The following is a 22,284-nucleotide window of genomic DNA, read 5'->3' on the forward strand; positions in this document are numbered from 1 at the left end:
AAAGATGCTCTCACATTACTACTCAGTTATCTGTCAGTGGCTGAACCTCCACTTGGAGCCATTGCACATTTTGTTAAGTTTGTTTAGTATAAGCCTGTGGCTACATGGAGCTGAATGATACATCACTTTTACTGATTTTGTCCTTTTAGGCTGTTGTGAAACATCTTTTACCCAATTTGGAGATAACCGTCATTGTGGCCTAGGGAAAACTGAAAGCCACAGGTGCATTCTTAGAGGACTTGGGGCAGGGTGTGTTGGAAACAGCCCTCCATCCAGTACGCATACGTTTGGGTACCTACTCTACACCGTGGACTGCGTATCCTGGGGCTTCCTTGATGCCCAAGACAACAGTTCCTGCTGTCAAGGTGCACAGTCTATGGGCACATAGCTTCAGGAAACGGGATTGCACGTGGTGTGGCACGTGCTAGGCATGATACGAGCACTATGGGAGCACATTGGAAGGGCACCTAGTTCAGTTCTGTGAATCCTGGAAGGCTTCCTGGAGAAGAGTGATTGACGTCCAAGTCAGACCTGAAGCACAGGGAGGAGTTAACCCAGAACAGAGGGAACAGCTGGTGGGAAGGCCAGAGAAGAGAGACCACAGCACATCTGAGGAACTGGATGTCAGTCCAGAGTGAGGAGAGGGAGTGGCAAGAGATGAATAAGGTAAAGGCTCCCGCCTGCCATGGCAAGGAATTTGGACTTGATCCTGATGTACTGGGAAGCCATTTAAGGCTTTTAAGCAGGTGTGGTTTCGAAGAGCGGGCTGGAGATGGACTGATGAGCGACACCAGCAGGGGATATGCTGTTGGGCTGGGCAGTGGACGCGGAGGGGTGAGTTCTAGAGACTTAACAGACTCAGCCCAATAGTGCTGAATGGGGTGGGGCGATGGGGGAGTAAGGCCAAGGCCAGTGATCCTGTCTGACGAAACTGGTACGCGGCGGTGCCGTTCCCTGAGGTTGGGAGGGGAAGATGGTCTCAAGTGGACATCCAGATGGCGAAGCGCAGGGGGCCGCTGGACGTGGGCCTGTTGGGCAGGGGAGAGCAAGCCCCACGACAGGCCCGCACAGGGGGCAGTGGCAGTATGGCCAGCATCTGTGGGGGCACGGATGACGGCAGTCTCAGCAGTGGAGGGCGGGGTGGAAACAGTGAGGGTAGAAAACTCTCTGAAAAAGTCCGGCTACAAAGGGGGGGTTTTGCTTTTTGCATGAGGCAGGTGACTCAAGCAGTTGAAATGCTACGGAGAAGGAGCAGAGCGGGGAGGCTGGAGCCAGAGGGGCAGAGGAGGCCGCAGAGCAAAGGCCCTGAGCAAACAGGAAGGGTCGGGCTCAAGCCCAGGGCACAGCTGACTTTGCACGGAGGAGGGGAGGCCGGCGTGTGTGGAGGGAGGTCAGCAGGTTTGGAGCCAGGAGGCCAATAGCCTTGGCTTTCACAGTGGAGGAGGAGACAGGGTCACCTGCCAATGAGGAGAAAGAAGCAGCTGGGCAGCAGCTGGCAAAGATTTTAAGCAGCTGTCTAACAGGAGTAAGCTGAGAAGGGACACAGGATTGCTTTGGGGGTTGGAGGCCTTTATTGGCTCCCCACATGTACACCTCGAGATGGGCCATCAGTTTAATGCCTGTGCCTTGGGCACGTGGGCATTGGTGGACCTTTCTCCTTCGTTTTCCAATACTCAACTTTAGAAAAGTTTACTAGTAAGTTCACAGTATCCTTTCACAGGCTGACGAATAGAAAACTGAATCTTACATCACACATTCATCCCCTCAGCAACCCCGTGTGGTGGGTTAGACAGGACAGCCCCCGTTTCTCTCCTCTCACCCAAGCTTGTTTAACCCTAGGCACGATCAGCTTCAAAACAGTCTTGGCGTGCGTAACCAGAAGCCATCCTGTTGGTGCAGACACCTCTGGGGGTTCCAGGACACTCCTGGCAGGGTTGTCCAAACTGAAACCTTGGAGGAAGGTTTTCACGCAGGTACCAAACAAATTCACTTAAAACTCACCCCTACACCCCTCTGTTATAGAAGAGTTCTGTTTCTTCTGTTGCAGACTGAATTTCCTTTTCAAGCTCACTGCACTGTATCTAAAACACAAAGTTAAATTCTTAATATTCACATTAAGACGTCTTCTTGCCTTAGAAGCCAAGTTTAAAAAAAAAAACAACACAATTTCAGAAAGCATCTATTTCATATAACCTTTTCAATGATGTCTAATCTATAACAAAGAAACATTAACCTAACTTCTTAAAAACTTTCTTATGGAAAATTTCAAATATAAACAAATGCTGTGGGCCATGTAATGTCCAAGGAGGTGCCCTGGGCAGGGGCCTGGCAGAATCCCTCTTAGCCTTGGGCTCTCTCTGCAAACCACCCTAGGCAGGACAGGACCACCATTCGGCTACGTCATGCCCACCTTGGACCAACAAGGTATTTTAAAAGTCCAGCAAATGCCAAGACTTGCTTGGCAGGGTTTGGGGACAGGGGGGTGACAGCCAAGAAATGCTAGAAATTGATATCTGCTACATCAATAACGTCCTTGATACCAGCAACAAGGCTCTGCAGAGGTACTATGATCATCATCTGTCTTTAATAGAAACTCAGCCTCAGAGAGTTTAAGCAGATTGACCAGGGTCATGGAAGAGCTGGGAATCTGAGTCCAGGCAGTCTGACGCACCATAGATCATCACGGTCTATAGAACAGCAGCCACTAGCTGCATGTGAGCACGTAAGATTAAATTAAACTAGATTAAAATTTCAGTTCTTCAGTCACACTAGCCACGTTTCAAGCGCTCAACAGCCGCATGTGATAAGCGGCTACACACACTGGACAACACAGATATAAAACATTTCCATCACTGCGGAAAGTTCCATTGGGTGGGGTGTCGCTATAGTATATTATGAAGTATTTAAAATATCTCAAAGGTTTTTTTTTAACGTCCCAGAAACATGCTTCAGATATACAGTTAAGAAACACAGAATCCAAAACGGTACAAGTGACCTGGGAGATGGGATTATGCATAAATAATGTTACTTTGTTTTATACTTTTGAAAATTTCGCAGATTTTTTAGGAGAATAATTTATTTCACTCTGATAACGAGGGGAAGAAAGAGATATATATTCTTAGAGGAAGTCGAAGGGGGACACTTACCCGTCCAATCTGTGGGAATACACTGAAAGAAACCGGCACCATGAGTCCCATGACAAGGATAGTACAAGAAAGCTTTAGGGCCCACAGTGACCACGGACACTGCAGGAAAAACTGGGTCCTGTAAGAGACAAGGCACCAGGGCTTCTTTTAGAGGCCGGCCCTCTGCTCGAATGGTGTCCAATTGTCTTGCCAGCAGCTGCAGGCCCAGACTTGGTTCCCACTTGCCCCACCAACAGGCGATACTAGCAGCTGCACCCACAGAGCACTCACTACACGTCAGGCCCGGGTCAAGCACTTCACACGCATTTGCTCATTAGATCCTCCCATGACCCTGTGAGGTTTGTGTTATCATCATACCCTTCACACGAACAAGAGGCTGCAGCCACAGACCGTGTAAGTCCCTTGTCAAAAATCTCCAAATTCTTAAAAGTGAGAGGTCAGATTCTAGAGCCTGTGCTCTCCCCTGGGCTACACTGACACGGATGTGACATTCTGACCATGACCTTTGAGAGTGTGGGAAGAAGGTGCAAGAAGCCCAGCCTGGGAGTCAGAGACCTGGGGTCCTGGGGTCCGGCTGGGGCTCGGCCACCGACAGACTGTGTGCTCTTGGGCAAGTCACTTTCCCCTTCTGAGCCTTGAGTTTTTTCATATGCAAAATGAAAGGGTTGAGTCGGAAGAGCCAAGGTGGTCACTCCAGCTTGGACACCATCATAGCTGTGGGATGACATGAGGTCCTTCCAGGCACGCAAGGCCCACTGGGAAATGAGGACCATCTCTCCTCACCAGACAGCGGGTGCCACTGTGCAGGCCTCAGGGGACGAACCGCAGGACCCCAGCTTTTCCAGAAGCCCCCACTCTGAGGCCAGCCAGAGAGGTTCAGGAAGACCCCAACCCAACAGAAGTCCCCACACCCACCTAGCTGGATCAACCACGGGAAGTAACAGTTGCCTCTGCCCAGGACACTGCTACTTCCTGAAATGTGCTCCTTGTGTGGTCCTAGCAGGGACTTCCGAGCTCACCACCTGGACAGAGCAGACTGGTTCAGCACCAGACAGGTGACCCCTCTTGGGCCAACAGAATCCTTCCTTGGGAGTTTGTGAACTGAGTGGAAGACACTCCCTGCCCCTAAACCCCCAGGGTTTGCTGTGTTTTTCTCTCTCATCAGGACACTGTGAGGATATGAGCTGGGAGGTGGCTACAGTCACGTCCCTCAACACGAAGAAGCCAGTGTGTGGTGGGAGAGAAGGAAGACAACACCCACGAAGGAGAAGAGAGGACCGTCCTGCACCAGAGCTTCTCAGCTCCCACAGGCAACGTACCCTGACCGTACCCAATATCTAAACCAACGCAGCTCCCTTCTGCCCTAAGCTACTCACTGCAAGTGGGGCCTCTCATACTGGCTGATCCCAGGCTCTCCTCCTAACAGGCCATGTCTCGCTTCTCAAAAGGGATGGCAGTCTACTGATTCTGGGCCACTTAAGCTAATTTAACACATGCTTGGAATGAAGGGGGAAAAAGAGGCTTGAGCAATATTCATAGCATATCAGAGCTGGGAGAACCCGCAAATCATCCACACTCATCATTCTAGAAGCGAGGAATTGAGCCTCAGCAGGTGCCAGGACATGCCCAGGAGCAGATGTAACTGAGGACAGGGCCTGGGCGAGATTCCAGGTTTGCTGGAATGTGCACATCGGGATTTGCACATCTGCCCTAAATCAATCCTACTATCTTAACTGTGATGAAGCGTGTTTAGAAGGAAGATTCCTGAAGCAACTTATTCCCACCTCTCCAACCAGGTTCAGTACTTGACGAGTTTTATACAATTTTGATTGTTAAAATGTTTATTCCTACCCGGGGAGATGAGCATACCTCTTACCTTTTAAAAAAGTATGAGAAGACTTCAGGGATAAAAGCTGAGGTCCCAAACAGCACAACTCTGGATGTTGCTGTGTCTTTAACGGCCTAGTGGAAATGAAAAGAAGGCAGCTTAGCATGTGGAGTGAGACAGTTTCCAGGCATCTTGCAACTCACGACAGAGGCCGGCAAACAGCAGCTCTCCCTTCTCTCTTAGAAAAACAATGCACGTGCAAAAGGTGAAGGCGGCGCCTGACGTGCACACGTACAGAGGATGCCTGGGGTTGGTGCCAGAGGAACCAGAGACGGGATTTACCTCCCTGACTCCACAGTGGTCTCCATCACTCCCCCAAACCACCCCAAATAAAATACCAAGCACAAGCAAAGGCAGCTTACGGACAAATCCTTACTTAGAACCAGATGGCAGTCCTTTTGATGGAAATGCTGGACTGGACTTGCCACTGAGGACCGCTCCATGTTTTCCTTCCAGTCCAGGACTCTGCCACTGGCCTTCCTCTCCTGAACAGGCCCCCCAAGTTATTCCCACCCCTTCCAGTGGAGGAAGGCCGGCTCCAAGTGCACTGGTGTGGCATCACACCCACATGTAACATGAATATGTCTTCCTGTATGCACCCATCTTTTGCTTGTGTAATTAACAATGTGCTATAAAATTTTATTTTGCGTAAACACGTATGTACATTTCCTACCATGTTGTCATCTTTTCTAGAATATACGTTACTCTCTATATTGAACATTTAAACATATGATTGACTGTATGGGTTACATGCACAAAATCATGTGTACTCAAGAGCAATGGCAGAGACTTTCAAGGGAAATTTCCGACTATAGATGACACTTGCATGTGAACTTCAGAACCCAAGCCCTGGATAAGACACAGCTCCACACACAGCACCGCTCAGCGTAAGATGGACAGGCACTCTCCCCACCATTCCCTCCCCTGAACTCTGTTCTGTGCATTTCTGTCCTCCCATAACCCCAGGACCCTGTGACCCTGGGGCTACAGCCCGCTGTCTGGGCTCCTCTGCTGTACCTAGCAGGCCTGTTCTCTGCTTAGGACACTAACGCTCAGCTCACCCGATCCTCTGCGGGAATGTCCTTCCCCCACGAGGACAGAGGGCAACAAGAAGGGTGGCTTTTAAAATAAACTTTCAGGAATACAAGATAAAGTTGTTTGACTCCAGGAGGAGAAAAGTGGCTGCGGAGCATGCTGTGTTTCAACGTCAGTGAGGCGAGGCCAGCCTCACTCCATTTGTCTCGTGTGGAAGAGAAGACATTCCAAACCAGACACCGGTCATGAGGAGACACTGCAAGACGCGTGACAGCTTGCAACTGAGTAGCTGACAAGGCCAGGCCAAGGAAAACAGCACGGACTAGGCTCCTGAAATCTGATCAAAGGTGCCCTATTACAATCAGATATTGCTGGTTACGCAGTTTCTGAAATTTTAGCCAAAGAAAATAAACCTTTCGGTGACAGGGAAGTGACAAAAGAATGCTTACGCACGGTCGCAGACACTTTATTCTTAAGAGAAAGATAAACACTTAAAAAAGAGCAGACCATCAAACCTTTCTTTTACCCTAAATTGGCCTTCATGCAAAAAAGGAAGTTTCTCTCGATGAGCTGGGCTAGATAAGTGGGTAGCTAGCAGGGCCCGAGGCTGCCTCCCCGCCCCCAGCCCCTGGAGAAGAGGGATACTGACTGGTGAGGGTGTGGGTCTCCAGAGCCCAGCACAGCGCCCAGCAGGGAGGAGGTGCTGAGGAACAACTTGTAGATTAAACATTTGCTGTCACTCTTCTCTCCAGCTCTGTGAACAGTTCACAACGATACCCATGCCCTGCACTTAAATTTGAGTTGAAGAGAAATGCAAACATATATCCACACGAAGAGTCGTACATAAATGGTCAGAGCGGCATCACATGTAATAGCCAAAAACTGGACACAATCCCAGTATCTATTGCCTGGGGAGTGGACAAGCAAAACGTGGTACAGCCATACAATGGAACACTGCTCAGCAATAAAAAGCCACACACTACTGATGCCTTAAAAGTTGGACGGACCTCAAAAGTCAAAGAACCCCTACACAAAAATACTGTATGATTCACTTGTATGAAACTTCTAGAAAAGGTAAAACTATGACGATATAAAGCAGATCAGGGGACTTCCCTGGTGGCACAGTGGTTAAGAATCCGCCTGCCAATGCAGGGGACACAGGTTCGAGCCCTGGTCTGGAAAGATCCCACATGCCATGGAGCAACTAAGCCCGTGCGCCACAACTACTGAGCCTGCACTCGAGAGCCCGTGAGCCACAACTATTGAGCCCGTAGCCACAACTACTGAAGCCCGCGTGCCTAGAGCCCGTGCTCTGCAACAAGAGAAGCCGCCGCAATGAGAAGCCCATGCACCGCAACGGAGAGCAGCCCCCACTCGCCGCAACTAGAGAAAGCCCGCGTGCAGCAACGAAGACCCAACGCAGCCAAAAACAAATAAATAAATAAATTTTAAAGCATATCAGTGTTTTCCTGGGGTTGGGGCTGGGAGGGGGAGTGATGGTACATGGGCGCATGAAAAATTTTTAGGGTGATGAAAATCTTCTAAAATTGGACTGTGGTGATGGTTGCACAACTGTTTGAATTTACTAAAATTCATGAAACTGTACTCTTACAATGAATTTTATACTATGTAAATTTCTCCTCAAGCTATTTAAAGATGTCTCTTTAGGGTGATTCTTTTTTTGTTTTGAATTTTATTTTATTTATTTTTTATACAGCAGGTTCTTATTAGTTATCTATTTTATACATATTAGTGTATACATGTCAATCCCAATCTCCCAATTCATCCCACCACTACCCCACCACCACCACTTTCCCCCCTTGGTGTCCATACGCTTGTGCTCTACATCTGTGTCTCTATTTCTGCCCTGCAAACTGGTCCACCTGTACCATTTTTCTAGATCCCACATATATGCGTTAACATACAATATTTGTTTTTCTCTTTCTGACTTACTCTGTATGACAGTCTCCAAGTCCATCCACGTCTCTACAAATGACCCAATTTCGTTCCTTTTTATGGCTGAGTAATATTCCATTGTATATATGTGCCACATCTTCTTCATCCATTCATCTCTTGATGGGCATTTAGGTTGCTTCCATGTCCTGGCTATTGTAAATAGTGCTGCAATGAACACTGGGGTGCATGTGTCTTTTCAATTATGGTATTCTCTGGGTATATGCCCAGTAGTGGGATTGCTGGATCATACGGTAATTCAATTTTTAGTTTTTTAAGGAACCTCCATACTGTTCTCCATAGTGGCTGTATCAATTTACATTCCCACCAACAGTGCAAGAGGGTTCCCTTTTCTCCACACCCTCTCCAGCATTTGTTGTTTGTAGCCTGTAACTGATTTCTAATCTCATAGCATTGTGGCCGGAAAAGATGCTTGATATGATTTCAATTTTCTTAAATTTACCTAGGCTTGATTTGTGATCCAAGATGTGACCTATCCTGGAGAATGTTCTGTGTGTACTTGAGAAGAAAGTGTAATCTGCTGTTTTTGGATGGAATGTCCTATAAATATCAATTAAATCTATCTGGTCTATTGTATCATTTAAAGCTTGTGTTTCCTCATTAATTTTCTGTCTGAATGATCTGTCCACTGGTGTAAGTGAGGTGTTAAAGTCCCCCACCATTATTGAGTTACTCTTGATTTCCTCTTTTATAGCTGTTAGCAGTTGCCTTACGTATTGAGGTGCTCCTATGTTGGGTGCATATATAATTGTTATATCTTCTTCTTGGATTGATCCCTTGATCATTATGTAGTGTCCTTCCCTGTCTCTTGTAACATTCTTTATTTTAAAGTCTACTTTATCTTATATGAGCACTGCTACTCCAGCTTTCTTCTGACTTCCATTTGCATGGAATATCTTTTTCCATCCCCTCGCTTTCAGTCTGTATGTGTCCCTATGTCTGAAGTGGGTCTCTTGTAGACAGCATATATATGGGTCTCTTTTTTTTGTATGCATTCAGCGAGCCTGTGTCTTTTGGTTGGAGCACTTAATCCATTCACATTGAAGGTAATTATTTATTTATTTTTTTGCAGTACGCGGGCCTCTCACTGTTGTGGCCTCTCCCATTGTGGAGCACAGGCTCCAGACACGCAGGCTCAGTGGCCATGGCTCACGGGCCCAGCCACTCCGCGGCATGTGGGATCTTCCCGGACTGAGGCATGAACCCGTGTCCCCTGCATCGGCAGGCGGACTCTCAACCACTGCGCCACCAGGGAAGCCCTGAAGGTAATTATTGATATGTATGTTCCTATTACCATTTTCTTAATTGTTATGGGTTTATTTTTGTAGGTCCTTTTCTTCTCTTGTGTTTCCTACTTAGAGAATTTCCTTTAGCATTTGTTGTAGAGCTGGTTTGGAGGTGCTGAATTGTCTTAGCTTTTGCTTGTCTGTAAAGCTTTTGATTTCTCCGTCGAGTCTGAATGAGGTCCTTGCCGGGCAGCGTAATCTTGGTTGTAGGTTCTTCCCTTTCATCACTTTCAATATGTTGCGCCACTCCCTTCTGGCTTGTAGAGTTTCTGCTGAGAAATCAGCTGTTAACCTTATGGGAGTTCCTCTGTATGTTATTTGTCGTTTTTCCCTTGTTGCTTTCAATAATTTTTCTTTAATTTTTGTCAATTTGATTACTATGTGTCTCGGTGTGTTTCTCCTTGGGTTTCTCCTGCCTGGGACTCTCTGCGCTTCCTGGACTTGGGTGGCTATTTCCTTTCCCATATTAGGGAAGTTTTCAACTATAATCTCTTCAAATCTCTTTCTCGGGTCCTTTCTCTCTCTCTTCTCCTTCTGGGACCCCTATCATGCGAATGTTGTTGCGTTTAATGTTGTCCCAGAGGTCTCTTAGGCTGTCTTCATTTCTTTTCATTCTTTTTTCTTTATTCTGTTCCGCAGCAGTGAATTCCACCATTCTGTCTTCCAGGTCACTTATCCATTCTTCTGCCTCAGTTATTCTGCTATTGATTCCGTCTAGTGTATTTTTCATTTCACTTATTGTATTGTTCATCTCTGTTTGTTCTTTAAGCCTTCTTGGTGTTTGTTCTTTAATTCTTCTAGGTCTTTGTTAAACGTTTCTTGCATGTTCTCCATCTTTGCCTCCATTCTTTTTCCGAGGTCCTGGATCATCTTCACTATCGTTATTCTGAATTCGTTTTCTGGAAGATTGCCTATCTCCACTTCATTTAGTTGTTTTTCTGGGGTTTTATCTTGCTCTTTCATCTTGTACCAAGTCCTCTGCCTTTTCATTTTGTCTATATTTCTGTGAATGTGGTCTTCCTTCCACAGGCTGCAGAACTGTAGCTCTTCTTGCTTCTGCTGTCTGCCCTCTGGTGGACCCTTTAGGGTGGATTCTTAAACATAGAACCTTCATTTCCAAAACAAGGTATTTTATTTCTGGCAGCAATTTCTCTCCTGTTACTTGCAATTATGATGTCCCTGTTGTAACTCATTTAGAAAGGCGGCCACTATTTCCAGACCTACTATTAGACGGGCTGGTGAGAATACTGTAGCACGTATCCAGTGGTTTACAATTCAGCTCTGTAAATCGGTGACAGGATTTAGAGTAACATGTTTCATCAGCCACATAATGATGTAGTTACTGATCAACTGAGAGGCCATCTTATCTGACCGCCTCTCCCACCAGCATTCTGGGCGGAAGGAGGTCCAGCTGGCTCAGGGAGCCCCCTTGAACGCAGACACTGTGAGAGGCCCAGCTACTCTCTTTGCTTTGTGAGCAACTGCCTCACGTTACAGTTCTTTAGCTAAAGTCACTTCACTGAGATCAAAAAAGATCTCACTTCCTGAAAGGTATTTTTTTTTTTTTAAAGTCTATACCCCAAATGAAACCATAGACTACTGCAGGTTCTTTGAGCTGAATGCAGACAGAAGCTACTGTGTTGGATTGAGCAAAAGAGTAAACTATTTAACAATAAGAAGTCTTAGAAATGGAGGCCTTTTAGAGGAGTTTTAGGTCAGAGCATTGGATTTCCTCAGGCCATTCTTGAGAGCAGACTGGTCCTTAAAGATGAAGGCTCTAAGAAAATCCACTGGGAGGTGGACACGGAGGGCTTCTCTTAAACCCAGAGACATGTCCACTGACTTCCCCGAGTACAGAGCAGGCTGGGAGGGCAGATGCTGAGCTTGGAGGACAAGATCTCACCTTCAGACAGGGGCCAAACGTTTGGTGGACGTCCATCTGTGACCCATCTTAGGGGTCAGTTTGGCTGGGATGTAGTTCCCAGGTATTTAATCAAACACAACCGAGGTGTTGCTGTGGGGGTGTTTTGTAGATGTGATTAACATCTACAATCAGTTGACTTTAAGTAAAGGAGATTGATTATCCTCCATAGGGTGGATGGACCTCATGCAATCAGTTGGAAAGCCTTCAGAGCAAAATCTGAGGTTTCCCAAAGAAGAAATTCTGCCTCAAGACCACAGCATCAGCTCCTGACTTTCCAGCTTTCAGGCCTGCCCTACACATTCCCAGTGCAAAAACTGCACAAGCCAATTATTTAAAATAAATGTCTTACTATATATATAGATAGGTGATAGATAGATAGGCAGATATCCTATTGGTTCTGTTTCTCTGGAGAACCCAGACTAATGCATCACCTTTTAAACGTCAGGGTGGGGCTTCCCTAGTTGCACAGTGGTTAAGAATCCACTTGCCAATGCAGGGGACACGGGTTCGAGCCCTGGTCCAGGAAGATCCCACATGCCGCGGAGCAACTAAGCCTGTACGCCACAACTACTGAGCCTGCGCTCTAGAGCCCGCAAGCCACAACTACTGAGCCCTCGTGCCACAGCTACTGAAGCCCACGCACCTAGAGCCCGTGCTCCACAACAAGAGAAGCTACCGCAATGAGAAGCCTGTGTACCACAGAGAAGAGTAGCCCCCGCTCATCACAACTAGAGAAAGTCCACGCGCAGCAACGAAGACCCAACACAGCCAAAAATAAAAAATAAATAAAATAAATAAATTTATAAAAAGAAAAAGATCTTACTGCAGAGAACAGATTAAAAATTTTTTTAAATTTAAAAAATAAACATCAGGGTACAAAATGTAAATTCTCTCTCTCAGCATCGTAAGAAAAGACAGATAACAAAAGGTTGAAGGGAGACATGAATTTGTTACCAGCTCTCAAACAGGCAATTCAATTCGTTGCCCAAAAGGCAAGCGGCTTACAGCTCCATCTCGTGTGTCCCCCTACCTTTGTCCCAGCTTTTCTGGAATAGCCTATGACACTGCCGTCCTTGTCCATGACCTCAATTCCTCGCAGGGGCTCCAAACTTCTCGATGCGACCACATTCATTCCACTGAGTTGGGCTGTGGATGTAAAGAAGAAAACACACAACAGAGAGATAAGTGTCGGTCCAATAAAGCACCGTCTTTTCAAGTGTCATGCCTGTTTCTTTGATGGTTGCGCTTCCTGATCCTCGGGTGGTACTGGGCCAACCAAGCTCTCCTCTGGGCTGTGGGGTAGGGTCAGAATTGCTGGGCTCTCAGTCTTGGATCCTGACCACAAACTAGCACCAGGTTCTGACACCCCGACAGGATTCCCGGAGAAACCCTGGGGTCCTTGAAATACGCCTACCTGCTTTGCTGAAGCTGTTTTTTTGTTTTTTTATGTTTCTTTAGCCGCGCCACGTGGAAAGTGGGATCTTAGTTCCCTGATCAGGGATCGAACCTGTGCCCCCTGCAGTGGAAGCGCAGTCTTAACCACTGGACCACGGCGGAAATCCCTACTGAAGCTGGTTTGACCAAGTTTCTGTAACATAATTTCCCGAAGTTTACCACTGACATAATTCTGCTAACTCTTCAAGTTGCTATGATTCCCAAACCCAAATGTGGAGCGTGAACTAGTGAACTTGCAGGCTGGCAAACTTAAAACAATTGGTTAATATCTCTGTCACTCCCTTGGAGTCAGACCACTGGGTTGGAATCCCCTAGACCACCACTTTCTCCCTGTGAAACCCCAGAAAACTTCCCTAACCTCCCCTTGACTCAGTCTCCTCATCTGTAAATGGGAATAATAACATTACCTACCCCTAAGTTGTTGTCAAGATTAAATGAAATAATACATGGACAGGGCTTGTACAGGGTCTTTCAAATGTAATTTGTGCTTCCAGGTTTGTGTTCACCCTTGGACAACTAAAGGAGTATCTACAGAGAAAGTGTCACCTCTCAAACCAAAGACCTAATTTGGGCCTGGGGGCACCGGCAAGATGCAAACAGCGGCCCTCATCAGCTACAGTGTGGCCCAGGGACTTGGGTATCCCCGAAGATGGAGGGAGGCTCCCTGCTTACCGAGAATGACGACAGGAATGACGTTTCTGCTCAAAATGCTATTCAGTGAAAATCTTACTTGGAGCAAACGAGGGAATAACTAGAAAATAGGAGAGAAAAATCATTACTGCACGGGACCAGCAGAGAGCTAGTGTCAACTTACTTACTGTTACAGGTCAGACCCCTGCCAAGTGCTCTCCGTGTATTTCTTGTTTTAATTCCTGCAACACTGACATGTTCTCCCTGATCATCAGAGGAACTCTTGGAGACTCAAGAGAGGTAACAGAACTTGTCCAGAGTCACTAAGCCATTAAAAATTTGAGCCAGGGCTTCCCTGGTGGCGCGGTGGTTGAGAGTCCGCCTGCCGATGCAGGGGACGTGGGTTCGTGCCCCGGTCCGGGAAGATCCCACATGCCGCGGAGCGGCTGGGCCCGTGAGCCATGGCCGCTGAGCCTGCGCGTCCGGAGCCTGTGCTCCGCAACGGGAGAGGCCGCGACAGTGAGAGGCCCGCGTACCACAAAAAAAAAAAGAAAAAAAAAAAAAATGTTACAAGATAAAAATTTGAGCCAAAATGTGAACCCAGGCTTACTGGACTCTGAAATCGACATTTTCTCCTATTAGTATCCTGACATCTAAAGCAATACACAATTTGTGTAACATGTTTATAAACATGAATAAATTTTTTTTTTTTTTGGCCGTGCCGCGCTGCGTGTGGGATCTTAGTTTCCTGACCAGGAATCGAACCCACAGCTCCTGCAGTGGAAGCGCAGAGTCTTAACCACTGGCCCGCCAGGGAAGTCCCCTGAATTAATTTGTTTTTAAAGATAACAGTACTGAGCCCATGCCTAGAAACCTGGAACATAATCACACAATTTTGGGGCGACAGGATTACAGACGACTTTTATTTTCTTCCTTGTGTCTTAATCACACTTTCTAAATTAAGTTAGAACGTAAAATTTTGATTCTGAGGAATAAAAGAGATTCGACAGATTTCTAAAATACACACTCCAAAAAAGGTGGACGAAGCAATCACTCCTGCTCCTACTAAGATACTCTCATGGGGGCGACGATCCTAGGGAAAAACAAAAGTTCATATTTAGCAAATACCAGAGTTTTACCCAGGAAAGATAATTAAACACACAAAATCGCCAAAAGAAACAATATGAAATTGCATACCCTCTGGGCCTCATAATACTCACATAACTTGCATTTCCATTGACAATGTTGAAGACTGTACTGTACGTGTAGAAGGAAACCTGCAGGAAGACAGAGGCTAACATGTCACATTCTGGTTTCAAGCACAAAACATTCAATAATTATGAAATAGAAAGAGTTGCTACCTGAGGTAAAATCATGGACTTTAGACTTTTTACTGGCAGCATTGACAAAAATACCTGTAAAGAAAATAAAGCAGATACAGACTACTATATATATTATAAAATAAACAGATAAACAAGGACCTACTGTGTAGCACAGGAAACTAGATTCTATGTCCTGTAATAACCTACAATGGAAAAGAATCTGAAAAAGAATAGGTATATATGTATAACTGAATCACTTTGCTGTAAACCTGAAACACTGTATATCAACTATACTCCAATTAAATAAATAAATAAAAAAGAAAATAAAGCAGAGTTGTGAGTGTCTGGGGGGAGGGAGGGCTTGTGGAGCAAAGAACTTGCCCAGGGAGACGCAGACCTGAGACCCCAGGAGCAGGGAAAGTAGAGGAAGGTGCGATGCAGGGGGCTAGTGGGCAGTGGACAGGTGATGTTGGATGGGCACCCACGGGCACGGGGAGCCCCTGGGTGCCTCACAGTGGTCCCCATCTCCAGGCAACTGAGCAGGGCAGCTAAGAAGCAGCACCTGCAGGGGCAGAGGGGTGCTGTCACTTGGTGAGAGCACCTCATGAGAGCCAAGGTGGACGGCCTCGCTGGGGGCGATTCCGGTTTCCAGGGGAGGGCCTGAATGAAGGGGAGGGCTTGCGGGGAGAAGGTGACAGCCAGTGACATGGGCTTGTGCCAGGGAGCACATCTTAACTCATCAGTCTGCTCCACAGCACTTTGCACATGCTAGGTGTTCAGAGAAAGGATTACCTATGACACTGTGGACCCTCAAGAGGCCCTGGTGCCCGGGGGGGATATGTGGGAGTGGGGTGGGGAGTGGACAAGGGTCGGAGGTGCAGGCTCCTAACCATCTATCAGGCAGTCACGGGACAGAGGTCCAGAGCTGGAGGACACCAGCCACTGAGCTTAGGAGATGGGGGGACATCTTCCTAAGCCCCCAGCTTCAGAGCGGTGAGCGGCAGCTTACTCACCATGGGCGCCGTGAAAGGCAGGAGAGCTGGCAAAAAAGACAAGAGGGTCAGTGACAGCAGAGTGGGTGGAAAACCACCCACCCAAAAACCTCTTCTCAGGCCGAATGAAGGCATGGACGTCAAAGGGTATTTTTTACACATGCTGTTTTGTTCCTAATAAAAATAATAGCTGTGCACATGGCAGAACTTTAAATCAGTGCAGCAGAGCTAGATCTGACCAGGCTCCTGCCCAATGAAGGTAAGTGGTCCCTTATTCCAAGTCCTTGTTCGCCCTTCCACATGAATTCAATACATCTGTGACACTGGGACTTAGAATAAGACACATATACTTGCTCTTCATCCCTGCTCCTGGCACACAGCCTAAAATCCTTGAAATTTCCTAAGTGAGAAGGGCGATAAAGGTGAAGGGAGTGTCTCTTATTCTTCATAACAAGCCCCTTTCAACCACACCTGAGATAATGTCAATGCAGTGACCCTGGGAAAGCACCTAAGGAAGGGGGCTGGTTGCCAGGGGAACCAAACACTTGACTAGAGGGAGGCAAGGTTTTCTAAAGGTTACAAACCACTCTGAAAAGGAGAATCAACTCACCTGCAGGTCGAAAAGGACCAGGGATCAGCTTGCTACTGTCAGGATGCACTGTTGACTTCAGAAGGGTGAACACAAAGGTGAGTCTGATGTTCGGTTTGTTATCTTAGGCTAAAAATTAGGACGGGGCAGAAACTTACGAGACTTCTCTTCCAAGCTTCTTGTACCTAAAAAGAGGAAAACCAAGCAATCGCTTTTAAAGGTGGCTTAGCAGCCAATCTCCTCTACAGTCTCATTTCTGGTGCCATGTTTGCTCCACCTTTCACAGGCTGGAGGGCAAACTGCTCTCTACCACACGGACTGAACAAATCAAAACAAGTGAATCAAATGAATCAAACGAATGAACTGACAGGAAGCAAAGACAAGATCCACATGAAAATGACCAAAGCATTAAAAAGCCCCAGGTCTCTAACCGAGGAGAGGCCAACACCTAACTCGTCCCTCGGGCGAGTCCCTGAGCGCAGCGAGCCTCCCCTGGCTCAGAGCACAGTGAACTGTGTGCAGACCACGCCATTAGCCAAGTCACTTTTAACAGAGCCAGGCTGCGAGCTCAGAGGCCCCAACAAGTTCCCAGAAAAACCAAGTTAAATGTGTGAGCTTGGGCTTCCCTGGCGGCGCAGTGGCTGAGAGCCCGCCTGCCGATGCAGGGGACACGGGTTTGTGCTCCGGTCCGGGAGGATCCCACATGCCGCGGAGCGGCTGGGCCCGTGAGCCATGGCTGCTGAGCCTGCACATCCGGAGCCTGTGCTCCGCAACGGGAGAGGCCACAACAGTGAGAGGCCCGCGTACCGCAAAAAAAAAAAAAAAAAGTGTGCGCTTTCCGCAGGCTGCCTTGAGGGACTGATGTCTGTGGCCTCCGGAAAGCCCCGTACACTGCAAGGTAGATAACAAACACTTGGTTTGAGTCTTTGGGCAGGACTATAACCTCGCTGCCTCCAGTAGGAAGTAGGTTCTGACTCTGGAGGCCTGCCTGAATTCTGGAATTTGCCATGGGGCTCCAGGAATCAGCTACAGAGAATCCTCACAACAGATATTGCAACTGCAAATATCTGTTGCACAGGAGGAACCCTATGCCTTTTCCTCTTTATACCAGTTCCTAACACTAGTAACTAATATTAATCTGGTTTACGAGAAGGAATCCTACCTACATTTAAAAAGCTAACCCAACTGGGCAGTGTTTACAATGGCAAAATCCCACCTGATTTCAGACCATGCAAGTAAAATCCCCTAAAGGCAACCCCACTCAGCCTTGAGCCAGGCACACCTGGGAATAGGAGCCATACCCTTTTGTCCTCCAGGTCACGTCCGGATGCATCTTCGTGTGTTAACAACAGCTGCCTTGATTTTTCTATTTTTTCCTATAATCGGAGATAAGGAAATCAAGCGACGATCTCAACACTGTTCCGATTTATCCACAGATTTAAGAAGCGCATGTTCACTCACACCTGATTTTAATTTTAAAGCAACGTGGAGCTAAGGCTCTGTACTCCCTGAGTTCCCATTAGATAGTCCTGTGTGTCATTCAGATTCAGACCACCCGGCTTTTTCTTTTTTAATTTTTATTTATTTATTTTTTGGCCACACCTCGCGGCACGTGGGATCTTAGTTCCCCAACCAGGGACTGAACCCGTACCCCCTGCACTGGAAGCTCCTTAACCACTGGGCCACCAGGGAAGTCCCCCACCCTGCTTCTCAGACAGCTCAGCGGCTAACCCCACTGCTGCTGCCACCTGCCCTGCCGCCTCCACCGGTTCCTCTCTGACTGTCACCATCCTCCTGGCTACACAGGTCAGAAACCTGGAAGTCCCTTCTCTCTCTCTCATACCCACATCTAATCAGTTCAGTCTTATTTTCTCTCTTCTTTTTTACTTAATCTGAGAAAAAAAATTAAACAAGGAAATTTTAAAAATGATTACATACAATCCCTTCACCCAGAATTAACAACTGTGAACATTCGGTTATATTTGTTTCTAATTTTTTCCCCCAAAAGATCCATCGCCCCCAGCCTCAATTTCTGCTCCATTCTATCAGCGGTAACCACTATTATGAATTCAAGGTATAAACTTCCAGTCCATTGTTTATGTCTGTACATACATGAATACATGTATCCATAAAACAAATATGTAGTTTTGTTTTTTTATGTTGTAATTTGCATAAATGCTGTACTATATGCATCTTGCTTTCTTTACAAAACATCATGGATACCATGCTTTTCCATTTAACATCACACATATCATATGTTTCCACTTCATATCATAGGTCGATCACCAGATCATCATTTTTAACAGCTAATCAGTATTCCACTGCATGAATATACTACATTATATTTCTCTATTTCCCTACCGATGGGCATTCAGCTTGTTTCTTGTTTTTCTCTATTGTAAACAAGACTATATGGAACATTTGAGCACAAGGACAGGAGCATCCCTGTGGATCTGGCCCCGAGGGTCATTGCTGGTGACAGGGTCTCTCCTCCTCCTCATCCCTCAGCCACAGCTGGTTCAAACTCTCATCTTTTACTTGGACAGCTGAGCCATCCATCCCCGGAACTGCTCTCAGTCTGGTCCCTTCTGGTTACTCACCACCTGGCTAGGTACAAACCCCCCTCGTCTGAATGACACACAAGGACATTCAAGAAGTGCCTGGTTCACCTGAATTAAAATAAAAGCCCCAGTAGGACTTCCGTGACAGTCCAGTGGCTAAGACTCCACGCTTCCACTGCAGGGGACACGGGTTTGATCCCTGGTCAGGGAACTAAGACCCCACATGCTGTGCAGTGCAGCAGAAAAAAAGGAAAACAAAAAACCCTAGTAACTGGGTGACCTGGCCCACCTGGCCCCCCCTCCCCCATTTTGCTTACAGTCCGCTCTTCCTGACATTTCCTCCCTGGCCCGCCCTCCCTCCCTCCCTGCCTTCTCTAAACAACCTCCCCCAATTCCTCGCTATACCTTTTGCCCTCAGAACCCTAGGTCAAGGTCTGCAACTAGCTTTGCCGGTCTGTCCTCCATTACCAGGGAGGTTTGTCTGGAGCCCCTTTGTTACTACCTGTTGAATAGACGTCTGCTTTTATGTACCACCCTTCCAATCCAACAAGCTCATTCGCAAGGAATAAAAACATGATAATATATATGGATTCTGTTATCTCAGCTGCTTTCAAAAGGGACACACAGTCTTCACGTTTCAGAATAAAATGTGAAATTCACTATCTCTGAAAACAAGAAAATACTTACAATTGAAACGACCAAATTTGTAGGATCCAATAATTCTGTCCACTGAAGAAATCTTTGAATAAAAGACTTAAGAGGGGCAAGAGCACCAGAGAGGTTAATGGCAGCAGAAAAACCAAGATACATGGTAATAAGAGCAGTCGACATTATTTTTGAGAACCTAATAGGGCCTTCCTCTTGCAGCATCTCCTGGAATTCTCACAACAACCCCATCTTACAGGTGAGGCAACTGAGGCTTCCAAGGACTCACGAATGGATTCAAGGAAACCCAACCAGGAAATGACCCAATGGCCTGTGCTCTTAACCACTCCAATATCAAAGTGCTCTTGAGGGTTAAAAGCCCAGACTTTGGGGTCAAATGGGCCTATGTTGACACCCCACATATGACCTTGAAGCACTACCTAGAAAGGTCTCAGAATCTGTTTCTTCACCCTCCTGCAGTGGTTATAAGGCTTAACTCTAGTCATAAAGAACCAGACACCCCAGTGAAGGCTCAATAAAGGCAGTTCATGTATGGAGAAAGCAGGCATGGTTTGCTCCTAAAAGTCCCCAAATTTTGCAGTGGTTTCAGCTTTGACGCCTGGCTCTGCCAGGACACATTGAGTACCCTGTCCTTCCTCAACATCCCCACCTAAGAGAACCAGGCTAGGCTCTACTTTAGGTAAAGGCTGAAAGAGAACACTCTAGAACTGTACTGTCCAATTAGCCACATGTGGCCAGGCCAAATTGAGATGTGCTGTATGTGTAAAAACATACACGGGATTTCGAAGACTTCCTACAGAAAAGGAGGTAAAATACCTCACTCATAATTTTCTATATCGACGACATGTTGAAATGTTAATATTTATATCTGTTGGGCTAAATGCAATATATTATTAAAATTTAAATTTTAAAAGCCACGTTTTTTAATGTGGCTACTAGAAAATTTGGAATTACCTATGCATCTCCCATCCTATTTCTACTGGACAGCGCCGCCCAGCCCCACTCTGAGATGGGGCCCAGGTTACTTTCCGGCCATGGCGGCTTCCCGCTGCCCCGAGTCTCACTGTCCGGTGGCTGAGCCTACAGACTCGGGGAAGCTGGGGCCTCCTGGGAGGACCTGTTCCTCTCCAACCTGATGCCCAGCAACAGCTTAGGCAGCGGAAGGCAGACCCCTGAGTGGTGGGGAGTGACTCCTCAGTTCGTGCGATCTGCAGGGGGATACTGTGCGACCCTCGCTTGCGAGGCCTGGGGCAGAGGCCACGCACGGTAACAGCCATGGCCGTCGGCATCCGGCACGCTTGGGTTTCCTTCGTCCCCTCCCGGGGTCTGAAATGGGAAGGCGGGTGCTGCGACCACGTGGCCTGCCCAAGGTCACCGCGGCCAGCGGCAACTCCACGCCGCGCGGCCCACGCCCTCCCCGTCCCCAGACGCGCCAGGCCCGGGCCGTACTTGGCGTTCGGTGATCCAGAAGCGCACGTTGGGCTCCATGCGGGCTCCGGCGCTGCTGCACACTAGGAGCCGCCCAGCCCCCGCGCTTCTTCCTCCAGCTGCTCCTCTTCCTGAGACCTACGAGCTGCCGGGAAAGGCCGCGGCCGCCTGGCCCGGCGCGGAGGAGGAGCCGGGCGGCGAGCCCCGCCCCGGGCGCGCGCGCGTCCCCTTTCCCCGCTCCCGGGGCCGCGCGCCCGCCGCTCCTCGGCATCACGCGCCTGCTGTTCCGGCGCCCCGGGCCCCGCGCGCCTGCTGTTGCCGTGAGCCCACTTCTCCCACGGGTCAAGGCCTCCCATCCTTGCTCCGCCCTTTCGAGTAGCCTGGTCGCCTCCAGGCCTAGAGGGGTCACCTATGGAACCCCCGGATCACGGTACCTACCGCGAAGACCCGATCAGGTGGCGTGTGGCGCCTTCCACAGCCTCGCCCTGCGCTCCTGCAGCGTCCAACCACCGCCCCCCGCCCCCCAACCCCAGCACAGGCTTTTGGATATCACCCTCGAAAATCCCTTCAATTTCACCTAAAGTCCAGCGTACACGGGATCAGGGGTAGTCAGGACTCGCTAAATAATTTGCGTGGCCCAGTGAAAAGTGAAAACGTGGCGCCCCTTATTAAAAAAAGACTGCGAATTTTCAAAAGTCGCTATCAGAGCATTAAACCGAAACCCCGGGGCCCCTCTAAGTTAAGTGTCGGGCCCTGCCGCCAGCCCGTGAAGCTGGCCCTGATTTCAGTGCACTATCTCTCTCTCTGCCCAAGGGTTTTTCCCCAGCGCCGGGGCAAATCCAGCTCCTTCTGTAGGATACCAGATCAGGTAGGGACCATCTGCAGAGAAAAACGTGCCTTCTTTCCGCCTTCCACCCCATCCCCCAGCACTGGGGGGTGGGGGTGGGGGGTTGTGTGTGTTTGTGGAAGACGTGTGGATGTTTAGGGTGTCCAGGGGGCTCCTCAGGAGTCCTGGGCTGGGGACCCAGCACCGTCCACTACTTGGTTGTGTGACCCTGGTCAAATCAATATCTCCAAATCTACCTTCTCATCTGTAAAATGATGACAGTAATTGTACCTATTTTGTTTTTGTTGTGGATCCAATGAGATAAAACATGTAAAAGCCCTGACAGTGCTGGCTCAGTCTGGGCCACTTACAGGCAGCTGGCCTTTGCCCTCCCTTGCTTTGCCTTCCCCTCTGGGAACATGAAACCAGCTTATCAGAGGCCCATGTGGCCTCTCAGCTCCCACTTCTGCTCAGCTCACTTGGCTCACTTTTCCATAGGCTTCAAGACTTCATCTTGTCCTCCAGGAAGACTTCCTTGATGCCCATAGCTGGGTAAGGTGCC

At 48.0% G+C, this 22,284-nt stretch overlaps 1 protein-coding gene across 4 annotated transcripts; it reads right to left on the reverse strand.

The window, feature by feature from the left end:
- Positions 1 to 1,658: 1,658 nt before the first annotated feature.
- On the reverse strand, positions 1,659 to 21,094 carry SFXN4 (sideroflexin 4). Of its 4 annotated transcripts, XM_004265778.3 has the most exons (14): positions 20,918 to 21,092; positions 19,490 to 19,555; positions 17,543 to 17,617; positions 16,400 to 16,426; positions 16,263 to 16,317; positions 15,674 to 15,699; positions 14,700 to 14,753; positions 14,559 to 14,615; positions 14,366 to 14,431; positions 13,381 to 13,459; positions 12,284 to 12,399; positions 5,023 to 5,108; positions 3,147 to 3,264; positions 1,659 to 2,081 (listed from the first exon to the last, which is right to left on the reverse strand). In XM_004265778.3, the coding sequence occupies exons 1-14, from the start codon at positions 20,954 to 20,956 to the stop codon at positions 2,004 to 2,006; spliced, it is 942 nt and encodes a 313-aa protein (XP_004265826.1). In that variant the 5' UTR covers positions 20,957 to 21,092; the 3' UTR covers positions 1,659 to 2,003. The 4 variants fall into 4 exon arrangements, with proteins under 4 accessions (XP_004265826.1, XP_033276827.1, XP_033276825.1 ...); XM_033420936.2 differs by lacking the exon at positions 17,543 to 17,617 and having other exon boundaries at positions 20,918 to 21,094; XM_033420934.2 differs by lacking the exon at positions 20,918 to 21,092 and having other exon boundaries at positions 19,490 to 20,416.
- Positions 21,095 to 22,284: the final 1,190 nt, after the last annotated feature.

This window comes from Orcinus orca, chromosome 14, assembly GCF_937001465.1.
Source record: "Orcinus orca chromosome 14, mOrcOrc1.1, whole genome shotgun sequence".
Lineage (NCBI taxonomy): Eukaryota > Metazoa > Chordata > Mammalia > Artiodactyla > Delphinidae > Orcinus > Orcinus orca.

Excerpts from the sequence above, each read along its gene's own strand:
- SFXN4 (XM_033420934.2), bottom strand. The coding sequence starts at position 19,672 with ATGCTGCAAGAGGAAGGCCCTATTAGGTTCTCAAAAATAATGTCGACT. Across the intron at positions 17,618-19,489 it reads CAAATTTGGTCGTTTCAATT|GAAAAAATAGAAAAATCAAG; the intron begins GTAAGTATTTTC and ends CTCCGATTATAG. Across the intron at positions 14,754-15,673 it reads TGCCTTTCACGGCGCCCATG|GTATTTTTGTCAATGCTGCC; the intron begins GTGAGTAAGCTG and ends TTTTCTTTACAG.